The sequence below is a fragment of the Mytilus edulis genome, chromosome 1 (assembly GCF_963676685.1).
Source record: "Mytilus edulis chromosome 1, xbMytEdul2.2, whole genome shotgun sequence".
NCBI classification, from domain to species: domain Eukaryota; kingdom Metazoa; phylum Mollusca; class Bivalvia; order Mytilida; family Mytilidae; genus Mytilus; species Mytilus edulis.
In genome coordinates, this window is record NC_092344.1 from 13,973,515 (window position 1) to 13,989,350 (window position 15,836).

The 15,836-nt window shown below is 32.1% G+C and overlaps 1 protein-coding gene across 1 annotated transcript; it reads left to right on the forward strand.

Annotated features, from left to right (window-relative positions):
• Positions 1-1,178: 1,178 nt before the first annotated feature.
• On the forward strand, positions 1,179-8,672 carry LOC139524614 (translocon-associated protein subunit delta-like). The gene is made up of 6 exons (XM_071319560.1): positions 1,179-1,329; positions 4,343-4,461; positions 6,081-6,155; positions 6,589-6,678; positions 7,494-7,559; positions 8,145-8,672. Exons 1-6 carry the CDS (start codon positions 1,266-1,268, stop codon positions 8,250-8,252), a joined length of 522 nt encoding a protein of 173 aa, XP_071175661.1. The 5' UTR covers positions 1,179-1,265; the 3' UTR covers positions 8,253-8,672.
• Positions 8,673-15,836: the final 7,164 nt, after the last annotated feature.

Genomic DNA, 15,836 nt, shown 5'->3' on the forward strand with positions numbered 1-15,836 from the left:
CAGAATCGACACGCTTTATAAAAATCTCATTTCCGTTAGTTCACAATTCCTTACACAATTAGTAATTAAATGGTCATAAAAAAACAAGTTACTGCAAAGATACACGAAAAGTAATGCATTCAGTAATCTATTTTTTTTTTAATATAACACCAATGGTACCAAAATATATATCATCTTGACACGTTTAGACTTGCGCTTTTTGATAATATTCAACAATTACCTTATTTATTTAATGTCCTGGAGCTAATTGTTGCCATTGACTTATGATATGCACAACGTAAAAATGTACCTTAAAGGCGGATAGTAATGATTTTATCTGGATCTGAGACTTAAATAAAGTCAACTAAATTGTATGCCTAAAATTTGTTGAAAAAATAGCATCTGGAAATGCTTCTCGGTCAGTCTTAAAAATCAAAAAATTAAAATTCAATAGCAAATACAATAACACATAACTTCCTGAAAAAAAAGAAAAAAAATCTTAAAGAATAAGAAATGTATGATATGATATGAAAAATATCAATGGCATCCTATACACATTGAAATCGTTCGTTTCAAGAAATTTGAAAGGTTGTCAACTTTATTCAAAATTTTGCCAAATGTTTAAGGGTTGGTAAACATGGTATGTTCTTGGTTTAAAAGCTCGTACATTTTTTTTTTATAAATTTTGCACGAAACTGTTGAAGGGTTGATAAATGAATACCTGAAAATATAAAGCCAAGGTACCATCATCAAGTGCTAGATATAATAAGATGTGGTATGAGACAAGTCTCCATCCAAGTCTCGATTTAAAAAAGTAAACCATTATAAGTACCATCATCAAGTACTGTATATTTAAATCGAGAAATCAACCGCCTTCCTGCAGCATTAAAATTCCAACTTAACTGAATAAAGCACAAAAAAAAAATCACAAGTTAAGAAAAAAATAAATAATTGAAAATTAGTTATAAATCCCTGTTTGATTTTGTCAGTTTATAAGAACACTCCTCCCCCACCCCCTTTTATATTTGCCTTAGGTTTAAATATTATTATTATCTATTTTTATAGATCAATATCCAATGATGTTCTCGGAAACTTGTTAATAAGATTTGTATAGTCACTATAGTGGTACATAAACCCAGGAACAAATATATTAGATATACTGTTCCCAGATAAACATTAGTGAATATAAAACCGGAAACTTTCTGCTGGCCCCAGGCAATAAACGATGGTATAAATATAATCGATCACCGGTCGCCACATTTTCGAAGGGGAGGTAATCTAGAACAATGGCGACAACAAGCACAATGTTGGCATCTTTGGTGGTAGTTTTGTTGCCGTTTGCAGTGTTAGGTAAGATATTCCAATCAAGAGCATCCTTAAATCATCTTACTACGATTATTTTACATAATGTTACGAAGAGAAAGCGTAGGAAATACAGTAACTGTTGTAGAAAATCCTATTTTTGATTTGCCGGTGTTGACGTGGCAGTTTCATCTGAACGTGTAACTTAATTATACACGATGCCACCTGGTAAATCTACCTGTCTAAGTCTGTTTACTAGTTTAACAAATGATTGCTGTCATGTCATTGATTGAACCTTCATGTAAACACGTAAGGAAAATATTAAGAGTGACAATCCTGAAATTCTGAAAACAACGTAACAAGTGCCGAAGTGGTCATACTCTTGCCATGCTTTTTGTGTAAACAATACACTGCTTACAATGTATTTGAAAAAGCTTATTTTCATCTATAAATAAATATTACATCTGGACACACCAAAAGGCTTCTAGAAATCACACAATCTGTATATAAGATCACAGGTGCTTGAGGACAGGATCCTGTATGAGCCCCAAATAGTCCCTCCCCCTTTTTTTATATATTTTTTTTTAATCATAAATCTCAGATTTTTCTATATATATCCCTTATTTGTACTTATTTGTACCATATATATATACTAATATACCATATTTATACTCTAAATATGCATGTTTACTATCAACGTGAATCTCAACTATAGAGCGAAGCGAAAGGTTGCCAACTTCGTTTCAAGAAATTGGGGCAATGGTCAGGAAAAATTGTTTTAAAATCTAATAAAATGTCTCTTACCGGTCTAATCAACGAGTACTTGCTGTTCCTACATAATTATCCTTATCGAATATCAATATCCAGACATAATATATTACTGTTTAAACACTTTTAATTATTTTTTTCGCTGGTGGTGTTGCTGTTTTTTGGTCCATTCAACTTCGATCAACGGAAGTCACAAAACAACGACATCTGTGTGGTCTTCAGCTCAAGAAGGATAACTCCACATGAAAACGCGGGAAATTAGATGAGTTCCGGGGTATATGCTGGATAAGAAAACATAAGAGAATTTCGAATGTAAACATTTCGAAAATCTCTGACTTTTTCTACCCCGGAACTCATCTAATTTCCCGCGTTTTCAAGTGGAGTTATCCTTCTTGAGCTGAAGACCACACAGATGTCGTTGTTTTGTAACTTCCGTTGATCGAAGTTGAATGGACCATAAAACAGCAACACCACCAGCGAAAAAAATAATTAAAAGTGTTTAAACAGTAATATATTATGTCTGGATATTGATATTCGATAAGGATAATTATGTAGGAACAGCAAGTACTCGTTGATTAGACCGGTAAGAGACATTTTATTAGATTTTAAAACAATTTTTCCTGACCATTGCCCCAATTTCTTGAAACGAAGTTGGCAACCTTTCGCTTCGCTCTATAGTCGAGATTCACGTTGATAGTAAACATGCATATTTAGAGTATAAATATGGTATATTAGTATATATATGGTACAAATTAGTACAAATAAGGGATATATATAGAAAAATCTGAGATTTATGATTAAAAAAAAATATATAAAAAAAGGGGGAGGGACTATTTGGGGCTCATACAGGATCCTGTCCTCAAGCACCTGTGTATAAGATAAAAATAAAAAGTTAGCTAAATGTTACTGTTAGTCTGACATATCCTACCGTAGTCTAAAATCGGTCATCTTGTTAGTTCGTTCGGTATTTGTGTTTGGACTTAACACACGGGGAAACTATGCATTGACGTCACTACGCTACTTCCAACAGAGAAAATCAGTGCAGAATATGTTTTTTCTACTCTTTTGAATAAAAAAACATGTCTAAATATACGTTTTCATTGTTATTCTCTAGTATTGCTCCAACATGCCAATTTTCTAATGGCCCTTTCAATCCCAACTTCCGAATGCCTAAAAACATTCTAGAACTTCACAAAATCCCACTTCCGGCCTCCCATTGCTTTGTTTACATTCCATTCGTCATCAATCTTGAGGCAGGCATTACAGTTCAAGCAAATCATATTTTTATGAATTTCAAAATGACAAGCTCCTTATGTCTTTCGTGATTTTCCCGCGAAAAAAGCCCAGCCAAAATGAAAGGAAAACTATATGAAAAACGATGTCCATGCCATAATTTTGTTCAGGAATATAGAGTACATGTACATGTAGGTCAATAAAAAACAATTTACATTAATTTTTCATAGAAAAAAAAATTGATTAATTATAAAAAGATTGATATTCTGACCATCATGACTAGGTAAATATTCATACGAAATTCCATTGATGTCGAAAGGGATGGCAAAAAATGAGGTTTCCTGATGAATAAAACCCCAAATTATTGCAAACTATTTTAAAGCAATATCCCACAAACAAATAATTTAATTGCAGTAGACTCACTGAAAAATCACCTAATTGACAATAAAGCAATTTGATTGGGTAGAACGATTTAACATCACATGATTTTGACGCCATTGGAATTTGAATGTAAACAAACAAGGTCACTAGGTTCAGTATGGGCCAGCATCGTACATTGAGTTACTGAGAAACAATTATGAGTTACCAAGCTTGACATTACATGGTAATAATAAAAAAAAAAAAAATATGAAAAAAATTTCCTTAGGTGAATGACCTTTGGATAGAACAGCTATTCTGATGTCCAACAGCTGTTTTGCCAGACCAACTTGTCTGGGCCCTTAGATGTGAGACCTAGTCCTATATCCAAAAGTAGATATTTGCCCATTCAAAAATATTAGGGAAATTAAAATCTATCTCAATATCTTTTCGTTTACATGATTTATGTAAGTTTCATCTGCATGCCACGCTTTATTTTTCTCATCGTCAGAGAAATCCTGACTAGGTAAAAATATAGATTCAAAATAACACTGCTACATGTATGCAGTATGCTATGACATATGTGCATTATATTCAGCTATTGCATCTACAAATGTAGCAGTTGCATGTATTTTATACTTTTAAAGAAAAGGGATAATATGATTAATTGGCTTTGCTTTATCTGATTCATCTTTTATTTCAGGAAGCACATGTGTTTCACCAGATGTCAAAACAGAAACATACACAACCACTGATGGCATGGCTTCAATGGACACAGTTTTTGTTGTAGAATTCTCATTGAAATGTAAACAAAGGGTAGAGGTAATTGCTGATATTATATATTTCAAGTTATAAAATCCTTTTCGATACAGATTATGTCTACAGTGTTCCAGCTAGGCCGTTTTCAGAGGGCGAGGCGCCCGCCCTTTCCCCGAGTGCCGCCCTGTGCCCTTTTTACAGTTTCCAGGGGGCCCTACCTTTTTTGAAGATCGATTGTATATTATTTTGTTTGTATTGATATGATCCGCTAATTACTAAATTTTACTTGGCGAAAAGTTTGACTTGTTTACAACCCCAAGCTAATCAAAGATTACAGCTGGTGTCATAGTCTGTTGTTATAGGTAATCCGTTTATCGGATGGGTCATTATTAATGATCATCAACATTAATTCATTCAAATAGAATCAGTCAGTCTGCAATTATCTTTCAAGAAATGTACATACGACTACTTGGGCACAATTTGCAATGTTAACCGTAGTTTGATGGAAACAACATAATGACAGAAAGTTGAAAACCACAAACAACTCGTGGAAGACATCGTTTTACTTGTTCTCCGTGAAATAAATAGCAACTTCAGACATATTTGTCATTTACTGCCCTCATTTTTTATACGAAAATAACAAAATCGGCCGCCATAGTGTTGATTATATTTACATCTTCTACGTACTGATAATAATCCTCCAAAGAAAGAGCACACCCAAATAAAGAAAGATAACTCAATCTGATTTTTTCCAAGCATTGGGTAACCCACTTAACATATATTCTAAAATATGCCCTTTTTCAGGATTGGCACCCTGCCCTTTTGAAATCCTAGCTGGAACACTGGACTCTACCTTTACTGATTCTGAAAACACATTACTAGTAAAATCCAATGCTTCAAACATAAGATTTTCATCTTCCCCTCTTAGTCTGAGACTCTTATGAACATAAAAAGATTTGGAAAGATTTAACTTCTTGTTGTTAATTTTTCATGAAGAATACATTTATTCTTCCATCTTCATGGCCAAGATGTCGACCAACTTTCTTTAATAAACTTGTTCAGTTAACTAACAAAAGGTACATACATAAAAAAGAGCACAACAAAGCTAAGTTTAGGAAAAATACTTAAATCTCCTAAGCTGTTTTATAGATATTGAGAATACAAGTACAAACCAGGGTTCGTATTTGTTGATTTTACCAAACTAGATTTGTCTGTATCTCAATTTACACTGTTTGTTTGTATGCAACAAAAACAAATATAAACATCTGAATATATTTCAACCAATCTGCTTTGAAAAAAATACACAATTACGAAAAAAGATCAGGCCCATTATTGATGATATTTTTAGTTACATAGTGTGGTAATGACCCAACCTAGGCCTACTTCCATTGGTCTATACAATAACAAATGCCAACAATAACAACTTGTTAGCTTTAAATGTGTTTTATGAATATAGCCCTATTGGTTCCCAGACTGATATCATGACCTAGGCTGTTAAGGGGTCTGATATGAAAAATGCCATGTTATAGTGGATATGTATCAACTTTGATTAATTCTTTTCCATTCAATGGAAAGAAATGTATCACTGAATATGCTTTTAAAAACTGTGCATACATATTTAAAATGTTTCTAAAATGCCAAGATTGAGAATATGTTTTATAATTAATTTTTCTATATTTCAGAATTTGAATTTATATGCTGATATACATGGTAGAACAGTACCAGCATCAAAGACAAATAAAGCTGATAGTTACCAGGTAATACACACTGTGCAAAAACATATAGAGTGCCTACACATACACAAATAATGGCTATGGGTTTTGTAACGATGTTTGATAACCAATCATAATCCTCAAAATTTACTAAGCCGGTATAGATAAAAATACAAAGTAGCATGGCTTTAAAAAGGAGTGCATGGGGTCCAACCCCTTCAACATCCAATGGCCTTTAGATCAAATAATGTTGACTTAAATTTATTGTCAAATAAAGTTAATTAATCAGTATTAACAAAAGGACGCAAACAAAATGTAAATCTACATTGTACATGCATGTAATGCAACAGCAAAATTAATTTCCTATTTAAATACCTAAGTTTTGAAATAATGTATCTTCAGAAATACTGTGTATACTAATATATGTTAAAATGTAACTGTAAATTTAACTTAACACTCTCTTTTGTATCAACTTCAGATTAGTTTTTCTGAGGAGCATAAAAATTTACCATCAGGATCTTACCAAGTAAGATTATACGATGATGAAGGATACTCTGCATTAAAGAAGGTATGTATGATTATGTTGATATATATAAACAAATGGTTACAGAAAGTCACAATTACCATTAAAGAAGGTATGTATGATTATGTTGATATATATAAACAAATGGTTACAGAAAGTCATAAGCACCATTAAAGAAGGTATGTATGATTATGTTGATATATATAAACAAATGGTTACAGAAAGTCATAATTACCATTAAAGAAGGTATGTATGATTATGTTGATATATATAAACAAATGGTTACAGAAAGTCATAAGCACCATTAAAGAAGGTATGTATGATTATGTTGATATATATAAACAAATGGTTACAGAAAGTCATAATTACCATTAAAGAAGGTATGTATGATTATGTTGATATATATAAACAAATGGTTACAGAAAGTCATAATTACCATTAAAGAAGGTATGTATGATTATGTTGATATATATAAACAAATGGTTACATTATCACCATTAAAGTTGCATTAGAAACTCTGATGTTACATTTGTACATGAAAACAAATATTATATTTAATGTACAGATACAGAATGCATATACTGAATTTAAAAAAAAATGCACCAACACAGTTAAATATGGTTGGAATGGATATTTCATATCTATTCATCTTATTGCTCAAATGTTAAAAAAACTTAATTGTTATTTGACATTTGAGTTGGAATTTTCTACTGCTTTATATTAATTTCCAGTAAATGCCTACATGTGTAAAAAGAGAAAAAATAACTCTACAAAGAGATGGCAAGTTTCTTGTATTTTATACATACATTTCAAAGGAGATTATGTTAATTGTACTTATTATTTATATAAATCTCTTTCAGGCTCAAAGAAGTGGAGATGGAGAAAGTCAGATTAAACCAATCCATACTTTTTACATCAACCATCCAGTGAGTAGAATATATAATTATTTTACAAAAAACAGCCATATGTAGTTCTAAGTAAATGCAAAAATCTGCAAGCCTTGTTTTTGTGAATTTGTAATTTGTAGAGGTCAAATTTAGACATTTTATATGTCTATAATATTTACAGAATTTGAAAGGTATGTTTATCAGGGCAATACCTAAAATCTGAAATTAGAATTTTTCCATATAATTAAAAGATGTGGGGAATATATGTCATTGATACATGTAAAACAAGTGAATGGCACAAAAAAAAAACCCAATAAATACCTGCTTGTAGAAGTTTTGTAGTGCTTATCCACAGTACTGCATAGGACATTATTTGCCTTCAGGAACATAAGACTAATAATTTTGATCAGCTGAGCTGACCAGTTGGAAGAAATGACTTCAAACTGCAACTTGAAAATTTAGTTTGCCAATTTGTATTTTGCAAGAGCAATTAATGCCCCTTGAAAGAGAACAGTAAGAATTTATAAGAAAAATGTAAAGTGAGTTATTTTCAAAATGTGAAAAGCATTTACGAAAAAAAGCTCCTTGATAAAAAATATAATATTAAATCATTTTTGCTTTCAGGGAGTATGGAAAGGACCTTTACTACAATCTGAATTTGTAGCATCAATGGTTGCCATTCTTGTTTGGTACCTCGCATACACAGCAAAGGCAAAACTACAGTCCAACTAGAGAATCCACCTACATAACAATTGTCTCTTAAATCATTCCATCACATGAATACTTAATTGTCATCATCAGGGAAAATACAAAAAGAATCTATATCATTCAAGGAGAAAATCGATATTTTAAATTTTTTGTTAAAATTTCTTAACTGGATTATGAATTAATTTTATTTTGAATTGTTTTGGTAACTGTTATATATGGAAGGGGGGAGTCTCCTTGAAAAAAAAGAAGACATCTTCTTTTACAGATATAAACGAAGACAAGTTACGGTTCTAAAAAGATATGCAATCATTTTATATAATTTATATGAGTATACTAAGAGCGAAATATTGACACCTAAAAATAGAACTTACTTTGTTTATTATGTGATTGTGTGTAAAAGAAGGTGTGAAAGTGAAAAAGAATAAAATGTTTTTTTATTTATTATTATTTTGTTTATCTTATTTTTAACAATCCTTAAAGCATAGAACAATATTTTACAGCAACATGCACACATCTTTAGTTGTCTTGAATTGTAAAACATTCATTGACAAGCAACACCCTTTGGTTTCTCTGTTGAAATACTTGAAAACACTACCCAATGTAAAAATGGTTGTTGATAAGGCTCAATGACTATTCAAGCTATGAACAATGTTCCCTTCCCATTGCATCTGTATTTAATTTACAACCTTACAATCACTTTATTTATGGCATGTTACTGGCCTGATTAACAATTTTGTTAACTTCTAAATCAGCTATTAGTCTTTCGAACTTTTTGAGTGTGACTTTGCATACTAAAGATTGAAATGAAGAAAGGTTCCTTACATAAAACTCACAGAAACCTTTACATGTATTTGGAAGAAAAATCTCTGCTTGCAAACAAACAAACATAGGACAGAAAACATAAAGTTAAGGGTACTGCATTGTTACTCTGTAATTGTTCAAATTGATATGACTGCCAACCACGAATAAATTGATAACTATGTAAAGAGAGACAACTCAAAGGTTATCACTGTTATTATACATGTACAAATGTATATAGTCATCATGAAGAATTTGTTATGTTAACAGAATTATTATACTTGGAGCATTACTTACATACACCTTGCTCATAAAAAGTAAAATAATAAAAATACTGAACAGAAATTATTCTTTTAAGATAACTGCAGAAGAAAGACCATCATTAAAAAATAATGGTATAATATTTTGAGGCTTTCTGATATAAACTATGCTCATAACAATCAATGGAAGATAAACTCAGAAGAAAGACATCCATATTGACAAATATGCTCCAAAGATGAACAAGATTATGAGGAAATGCTGACAGCATCACATGCCATACTGGGAAGTTACAATAAATCTTATAAAACTGTGTCAATAGTGAAAATGCCAATCATTACAAAGATGACCAATAGATTTAGAATGATGGTAAAATAAAGCAAAAAGTAGGTAAACATTGAGTCCAGTTTATTGTGTGTAGTAAAACTCTCACAATTTAAAGGATGATTGCGTGCTACCATTTACATCTCAAAGAATAGCTTGACTTGGGATGATAACCAGCTGGAAAGAATTTTGAAAAGTTGCTAACGCTATTCTTTAGTTTCGTTATCATCTGAACAAATGGTATCCTGTGTTGAAGACCCATTGGTGGCTTTCAGCTGTTTACTGCTCTTTGGTCAGGTTGTCTCTTTGACATATTCCCCATTTGCATTCTCAATTTTATCCTTCAATAAAATAACTCAAAATCTTTTCAATTTGTAGATGGCATCTATTCCTCTAAATAGATGTAGTCATTTGAGATTAAAGGGTTAGATGAGCTTTTATGGTTTATTTAGCAAGATTCGACATTGAGCACTAGTATATTGTATTTCAGTTGATTAAATGGGATTACTGATGTAGCTTTTGCCCAAGAAGTTACATTTACTATAAAAAGACGGGCTTTATAGTGCCACATTCACAACTTGGTTGAACATTACAGAATATCTTCGACTCATGAACATAGATAGCTCTATTTGTTATGGTTCAAGTCACTTTAAGTCCTATTTGGCAATAGTTCGTATTTGTGGGGTTTCATTGCTCTGCAGCCCTAGGTTTGATTTTGCCTTTCAGCTATCTTGATATGAGTCTTATGTGTAGACGAATACAAGTCTGGCGTACACCATTATAAGCCTTCTATCTTTAACAAGATTTTTACCTCTCCAATTTTCCATTTGTTTTGGATAAGTGTTCCTTGAATATGTCATTTTTAAGGTTGAATAAAGTTAAAAGATTACATGAGGAAGATTTATCGCCTTATAAAACCTGGTTCAACCACCCACTTTCATTTGCAAAGCTTATGTACATTATGCACTAATCTATTTGATTGCCCCCTACCCGAGCCCCCCAAATTGATATATATATATATTTAAATACGGGAGAAGTATATACTTGTATGCTGTTAATATTTCTTCCTATGACCTCATCACTTGGCGTAAGCCGGATAGATCACTATCTGCCAAGTTGGAAAAAGTGTGTGAAACAAATATCGAAAGATACAACTACTTATCCATAACTTACTACCAGTAACCTTCATTAAATATGATTAGTTTAGAAACGTGTTTTACATGTTACACAAAAGATGTACGGTATCGTGTACCAAGTAGTCCGAAATGTAAGATTATTGCAGAATATCACACAGGGACTCGGTTAGCAGAGTAAAATTTTGTTAATCAATGTTTTTTATTTTTGTTAGTATTTCCTGTCTATTTGTATTACATTATTACATTATTCACGTATTTGACGTTAACAACATTATTTCTTTGTTTTCCAGCAATGTGCAGTTTACTATCCATATAGGTTTTTTCAGTATACGGATATGGATAAGAAACTGCACATGAGTGTCTGGATGGGGGGGGGGGTCTGTTATTCTGTAAACATTTAGTTTTCATCCCTTTTTTCTCTAATCTTTAAACAAATAACCCCTTTTTTCTCTAATCTTCAAAAAAATAACCCCTTTTTTCTCTAATCTTCAATTTTTTTGCCCGTTATTCTCTAATCTTCAATTTTTAAGGGCATTATTCTTTAATCATTCAACCCCATCCAAACCCTCGCACATTGCTGGAAAACAAAGAAATAATGTTGTTAACGTCAAATACGTGAATAATGTAATACAAATAGACAGGAAATACAAAAAAAAAAAAAAAAAACATTGATTAACAAAATTTAAATCTGCTAACCGAGTCCCTGTGGAATATCAAAGCAAATTTGAATGGCGGCATACTGTAAAAACTAATCGTCAAGTGGCAAATACTCCAACCATAAACACAACGAGAACGAATCACCACCAAGTCTGAAAAAGAAAGGATAATTAGACTTCCACTAAAACTTTAAAAAAAAAGGGAATTTATTTTATTACGAAAGAGGTTTAGATATCTATTCTTGCAACAGACATCTTCGCTAGCCAAGGGTTACGATCCACTCCAGTTCTCTTCACGGGGAGCGGAGCGTAACCCTTGGCTAGCGAAGATGTGCAACAGACTACGTATGTGCTCTTTAACATGAAGAGGAGGTGACATTCTAAACTACTAGTACACGAAACATCGGATTTAAATTTGTATAGAAGACCACTGTTACGATCATCTTCGCTAGTCAAGGGCTATGACCCACTCCTCTCCACTGCACATGGAGTGGAGTGGAGTGGAGTGGATCATGCATTCCCCTTGGCAAGCAGAGATGTGCTACGATGTACACGTGGAGCGGCTTAAGCTTTAGAGAAATTGTTACAGTACATGATAGTATTGTATTAGTAAACTTATTTGCCTCGATTTTAAAACTGTCTGATTAATTTCGAAGTCGTGTAGTAGAAAAGACTGAAATAAGAATTAGTTTCTTCTAAATTTGTTGAATGCAGGATACGTTTCGATATACTAGAACATTGAAATGGGCTCCTTAGTAATGAATTAACGTCAAATATTAATGCATTATGTATAAAACGATGGACAACATTTCGTTCTCTTTACATGCATGATATACTTTTTTCACTTTAACCAATTAATTTCCGCTACATGTACGTAAGCACGGCCGACACTCGGCTAACCGAGAGATAGGTCGGTTAATCTATATTGAGTATGCGGCTATATCGGCGGTTGGTCTGTTAATCGGGTTGGTTATACGTCTGTTAAGAGTAAAACGCACAATTTTAATATTAAAATCTATTTAATATACAGATTTTAGGTACATTATAAGAATCAAATCAAAAAAAGAAAAGTGTCTGACAAAATGATATATATCATAGAACATTTTCCAACTGTAAAAACATTTCATAGTCTGCGCAGTTTTCAGTAAAACTAAAAGGCGTCGCGCAAGTATGTAGTATTTATGCGTATACGCATAGCAATTTTTGTAATGAAAGGCGAAAAAAAACAATTTTAGATATCATTTAAAGGACACAAAATCGTACTTTGGTTCTAAAATATAAATTGAAATTAGTAAATATTTCATAATTGTAATATAACGTCAGTAATACCACGTTTTAGTAAACATTATGGGAATAAAGTCTGTTAATGGGTTGGACAATTGAAATTGTGTCAGTTAAGAGTTATTTAGCCACGACAATAGTTGTGCTACCTTTATATTTTCCTTTGAAAAAGTTAAGAATGAGATGCTCTTGAGTAAAAAAAATGACAATACGCTGCAACAGTATCCTTCTAGTAAGAACATTTTTATTTTGACTTCCTTTGCATTTTATTAAGGGGTGTGTCACTTCAATATATGGATATGGATTGCCTGCTGGAATATGCATGAATCTATTATTAACGTTTCCTTCAGCCTTAATTTTTGTGTCTGTTCAAAGTAGCACGTTCTCAAATCCGTCCGAAAGTGTACATATAACGTGTTGTCGTTCTCATATGCACATGATATTTGTCACTGGACGTTAAACTCTAAATCGTCAACATCATCCGATTGGTTCTTTTCTTCTATTACTGAATCATCTGTTGTTTACAAATCAGTCTAAAGAAGTAAATGGAAAGGATCGAATGCAGCTACATTTGGTTATCTTAAGTGTTAATTCATTTTATTCCGTTTAGTTCCTTTCTACATAAGTGCAGAGGAGAACTGTAGTTGTCCGCATGTAAACTTTTAGCATTTATTACCAATATGAGTACATAGCAATCCGTTACTGTTTCAACACCCAGGGGTGTTTCATGTCTTTATTCTCAAACAGTTATTATTTTTTTCTATCTTTTTTTATTAATGCATCACTTCCTACTGTCCTTATCTATTATTCTATATATTCTGTGTTTCCATCCAGATTCTCGTGTATACATTGAGGGTCCGGATTGGGGGGTGTTGTTTATTTCTATATTCTTTAAATTGTCTGTTACTTTTCTCTACATTTTATTTTATCTTACTCATTATTATTTCTTTATTCTTTATATATTCTAGCATCCCAATATATTTTACTTACTGATGTTTAGTTACATTACGACGTTTATCTCTGATTTATATACTGGTTAATACCAATTTAGATACAAATTAGTGTCATTCATGACAACCTAAACAGAATCCACATGATATATGCGACCATTCTTGGATGAATTCAATATGTATAGATTATAACTACCTTTTCTATATTAGCCCTGGTATCATCCCGAGATTCCCATATCGGCCTCGAGGCTTTAGCCGAGGGCCGATATGGGTCGAGGGATGATACCAGGGCAAATATGGAAAAACATGTTTTAATCTTTAAGCTATTTATCACATATTTAAGTGTTGCAGAAAAGAGGGGAAAAAAGTTCAATTATAACAATTTAATGAAACATAACAGGTAAATCTTAAAAATGTATCCGTATCCGTAACAAATATGTGATAAGATATAAATAACACATAGCTGAGAGGGTGATAGAGCAGATTGGGTCCCGAGAAAACATTGTCAACCGCGGCGAAGCCAAGGTTGACAATGTTTTTTCGAGGGATACCGATCTGCTCTATCACCCTCTCAGCTATGTGATATTTGATTTATTATAATGAATGTCCTATCATCATTTTCTTTAACAGATGAGTTTTATTATAAAGTATTTTCTATGTAGTCACGTACTTGACAGCGTAATGGGTATTTGAAAAACTATCAGAAGTGAAGTAAATAGACAATAGTAGTGCATTGACTTGACATATAAACGATACAAGGATTAGGCCCGAAACGGGAAAAAAGCTCTGCTATCAAGAAAAAAAAATATTTTCAATTGTTGTTATTTTGTTATTGTTATTTATTTTATTTAAATTTTGGGTAAATACCCCTTTCAAAAGGCCTCATATCTGGCTGAGAAATATACATCACAATGAACATGATGAAATGTACATCACCAGTTGAAACCCATCGATGGTGAACGAATGCGTTTAATATCAACAATAAGCATAACACACAATGATTTATAGGTTTTAAAGTAAAAATATTAACAAGTGAAATACGTTTTTCCAACAATTGTAAAAGAAATAAGTTTGAGTCGTTCCAAGCTTCGTTGTATAGTAAATTAGAACTTTAAGCATTGTCTATAAAATAACTTGATGTAGATTCAATTCATTGTCGTTTAAACTGCCGATTTTTGATTGGTCTAACCGAGAGGGTGACATTCCAAAAAATTGTCACCCGCTCAGCCATGTGATAGAGTAAATTAACACCTTCGTATTAGGCAATCAAAATATGGCATTTTAACATGATGTATAATAATACTTTAATATTACACTTTTTTATATCAGTTTTCATTATTCATGGCCTAAATTCATTGTTCATGTAAGTGTTTCCGTATGTATTATGTTTCAAAGTGTTTCCGTATGTATTATGTTTCATTGCTCATGTGTTGTTTCCGTATATTTTAGCCACTCGTCTTGAGCCTACCCATTTGATCCGATAACACCCCATACAGCAATAAAATTATACTTTTATTGCCATTCATAACTCTTAACAGACCAATTAACAGACCGGGTTTTATACATCCGACCCATTAACAGACCAGGTTTTAAATAAAGATTGATTTATGTCACCAAAATACAGATTTTTGTGTAGATTTTTCACACAATGATATCAATTTGGTTGACAAACATAATGCCTATCTTTGTTCGATGTTCAAAATATCGCATGCATGTAAATTCAACCAACGTGTCTTTTTGTGTACATTTTGTGTGTGTAAAATGTGTATAAATTTATTGATGAGTAACACGCTTTTTCATTTTATAGATCGTACATCGAAGCTAGAAAAATAATAATTACACCACTGGATTCAGTACATTGAATTGTTTTGTTAGACATGAATAATTTTTATGATAAACATATATTTAAAAAATTATACAATGAAACATGCAGAATTTCCAATGATTTCCTCGATAACACCTGATTAACAGACTTTAGCCAACCCGATTAACAGACCCACCGCCGATATAGCTACATACTCAATATAGATTAACCGACCAATCTCTCGGTTAGCCGAGTGTCGGCCGTGGTAAGATAAAAGAGCTTCTGAATAACACAAATTCGATTTTATTGAGATATGCAATGTTACTGAAATTTTATTATGACATAAAGTGCAACATTCTATCATTCCATTTTATTAGTCTCGTTGATGCACAAGTTTATTA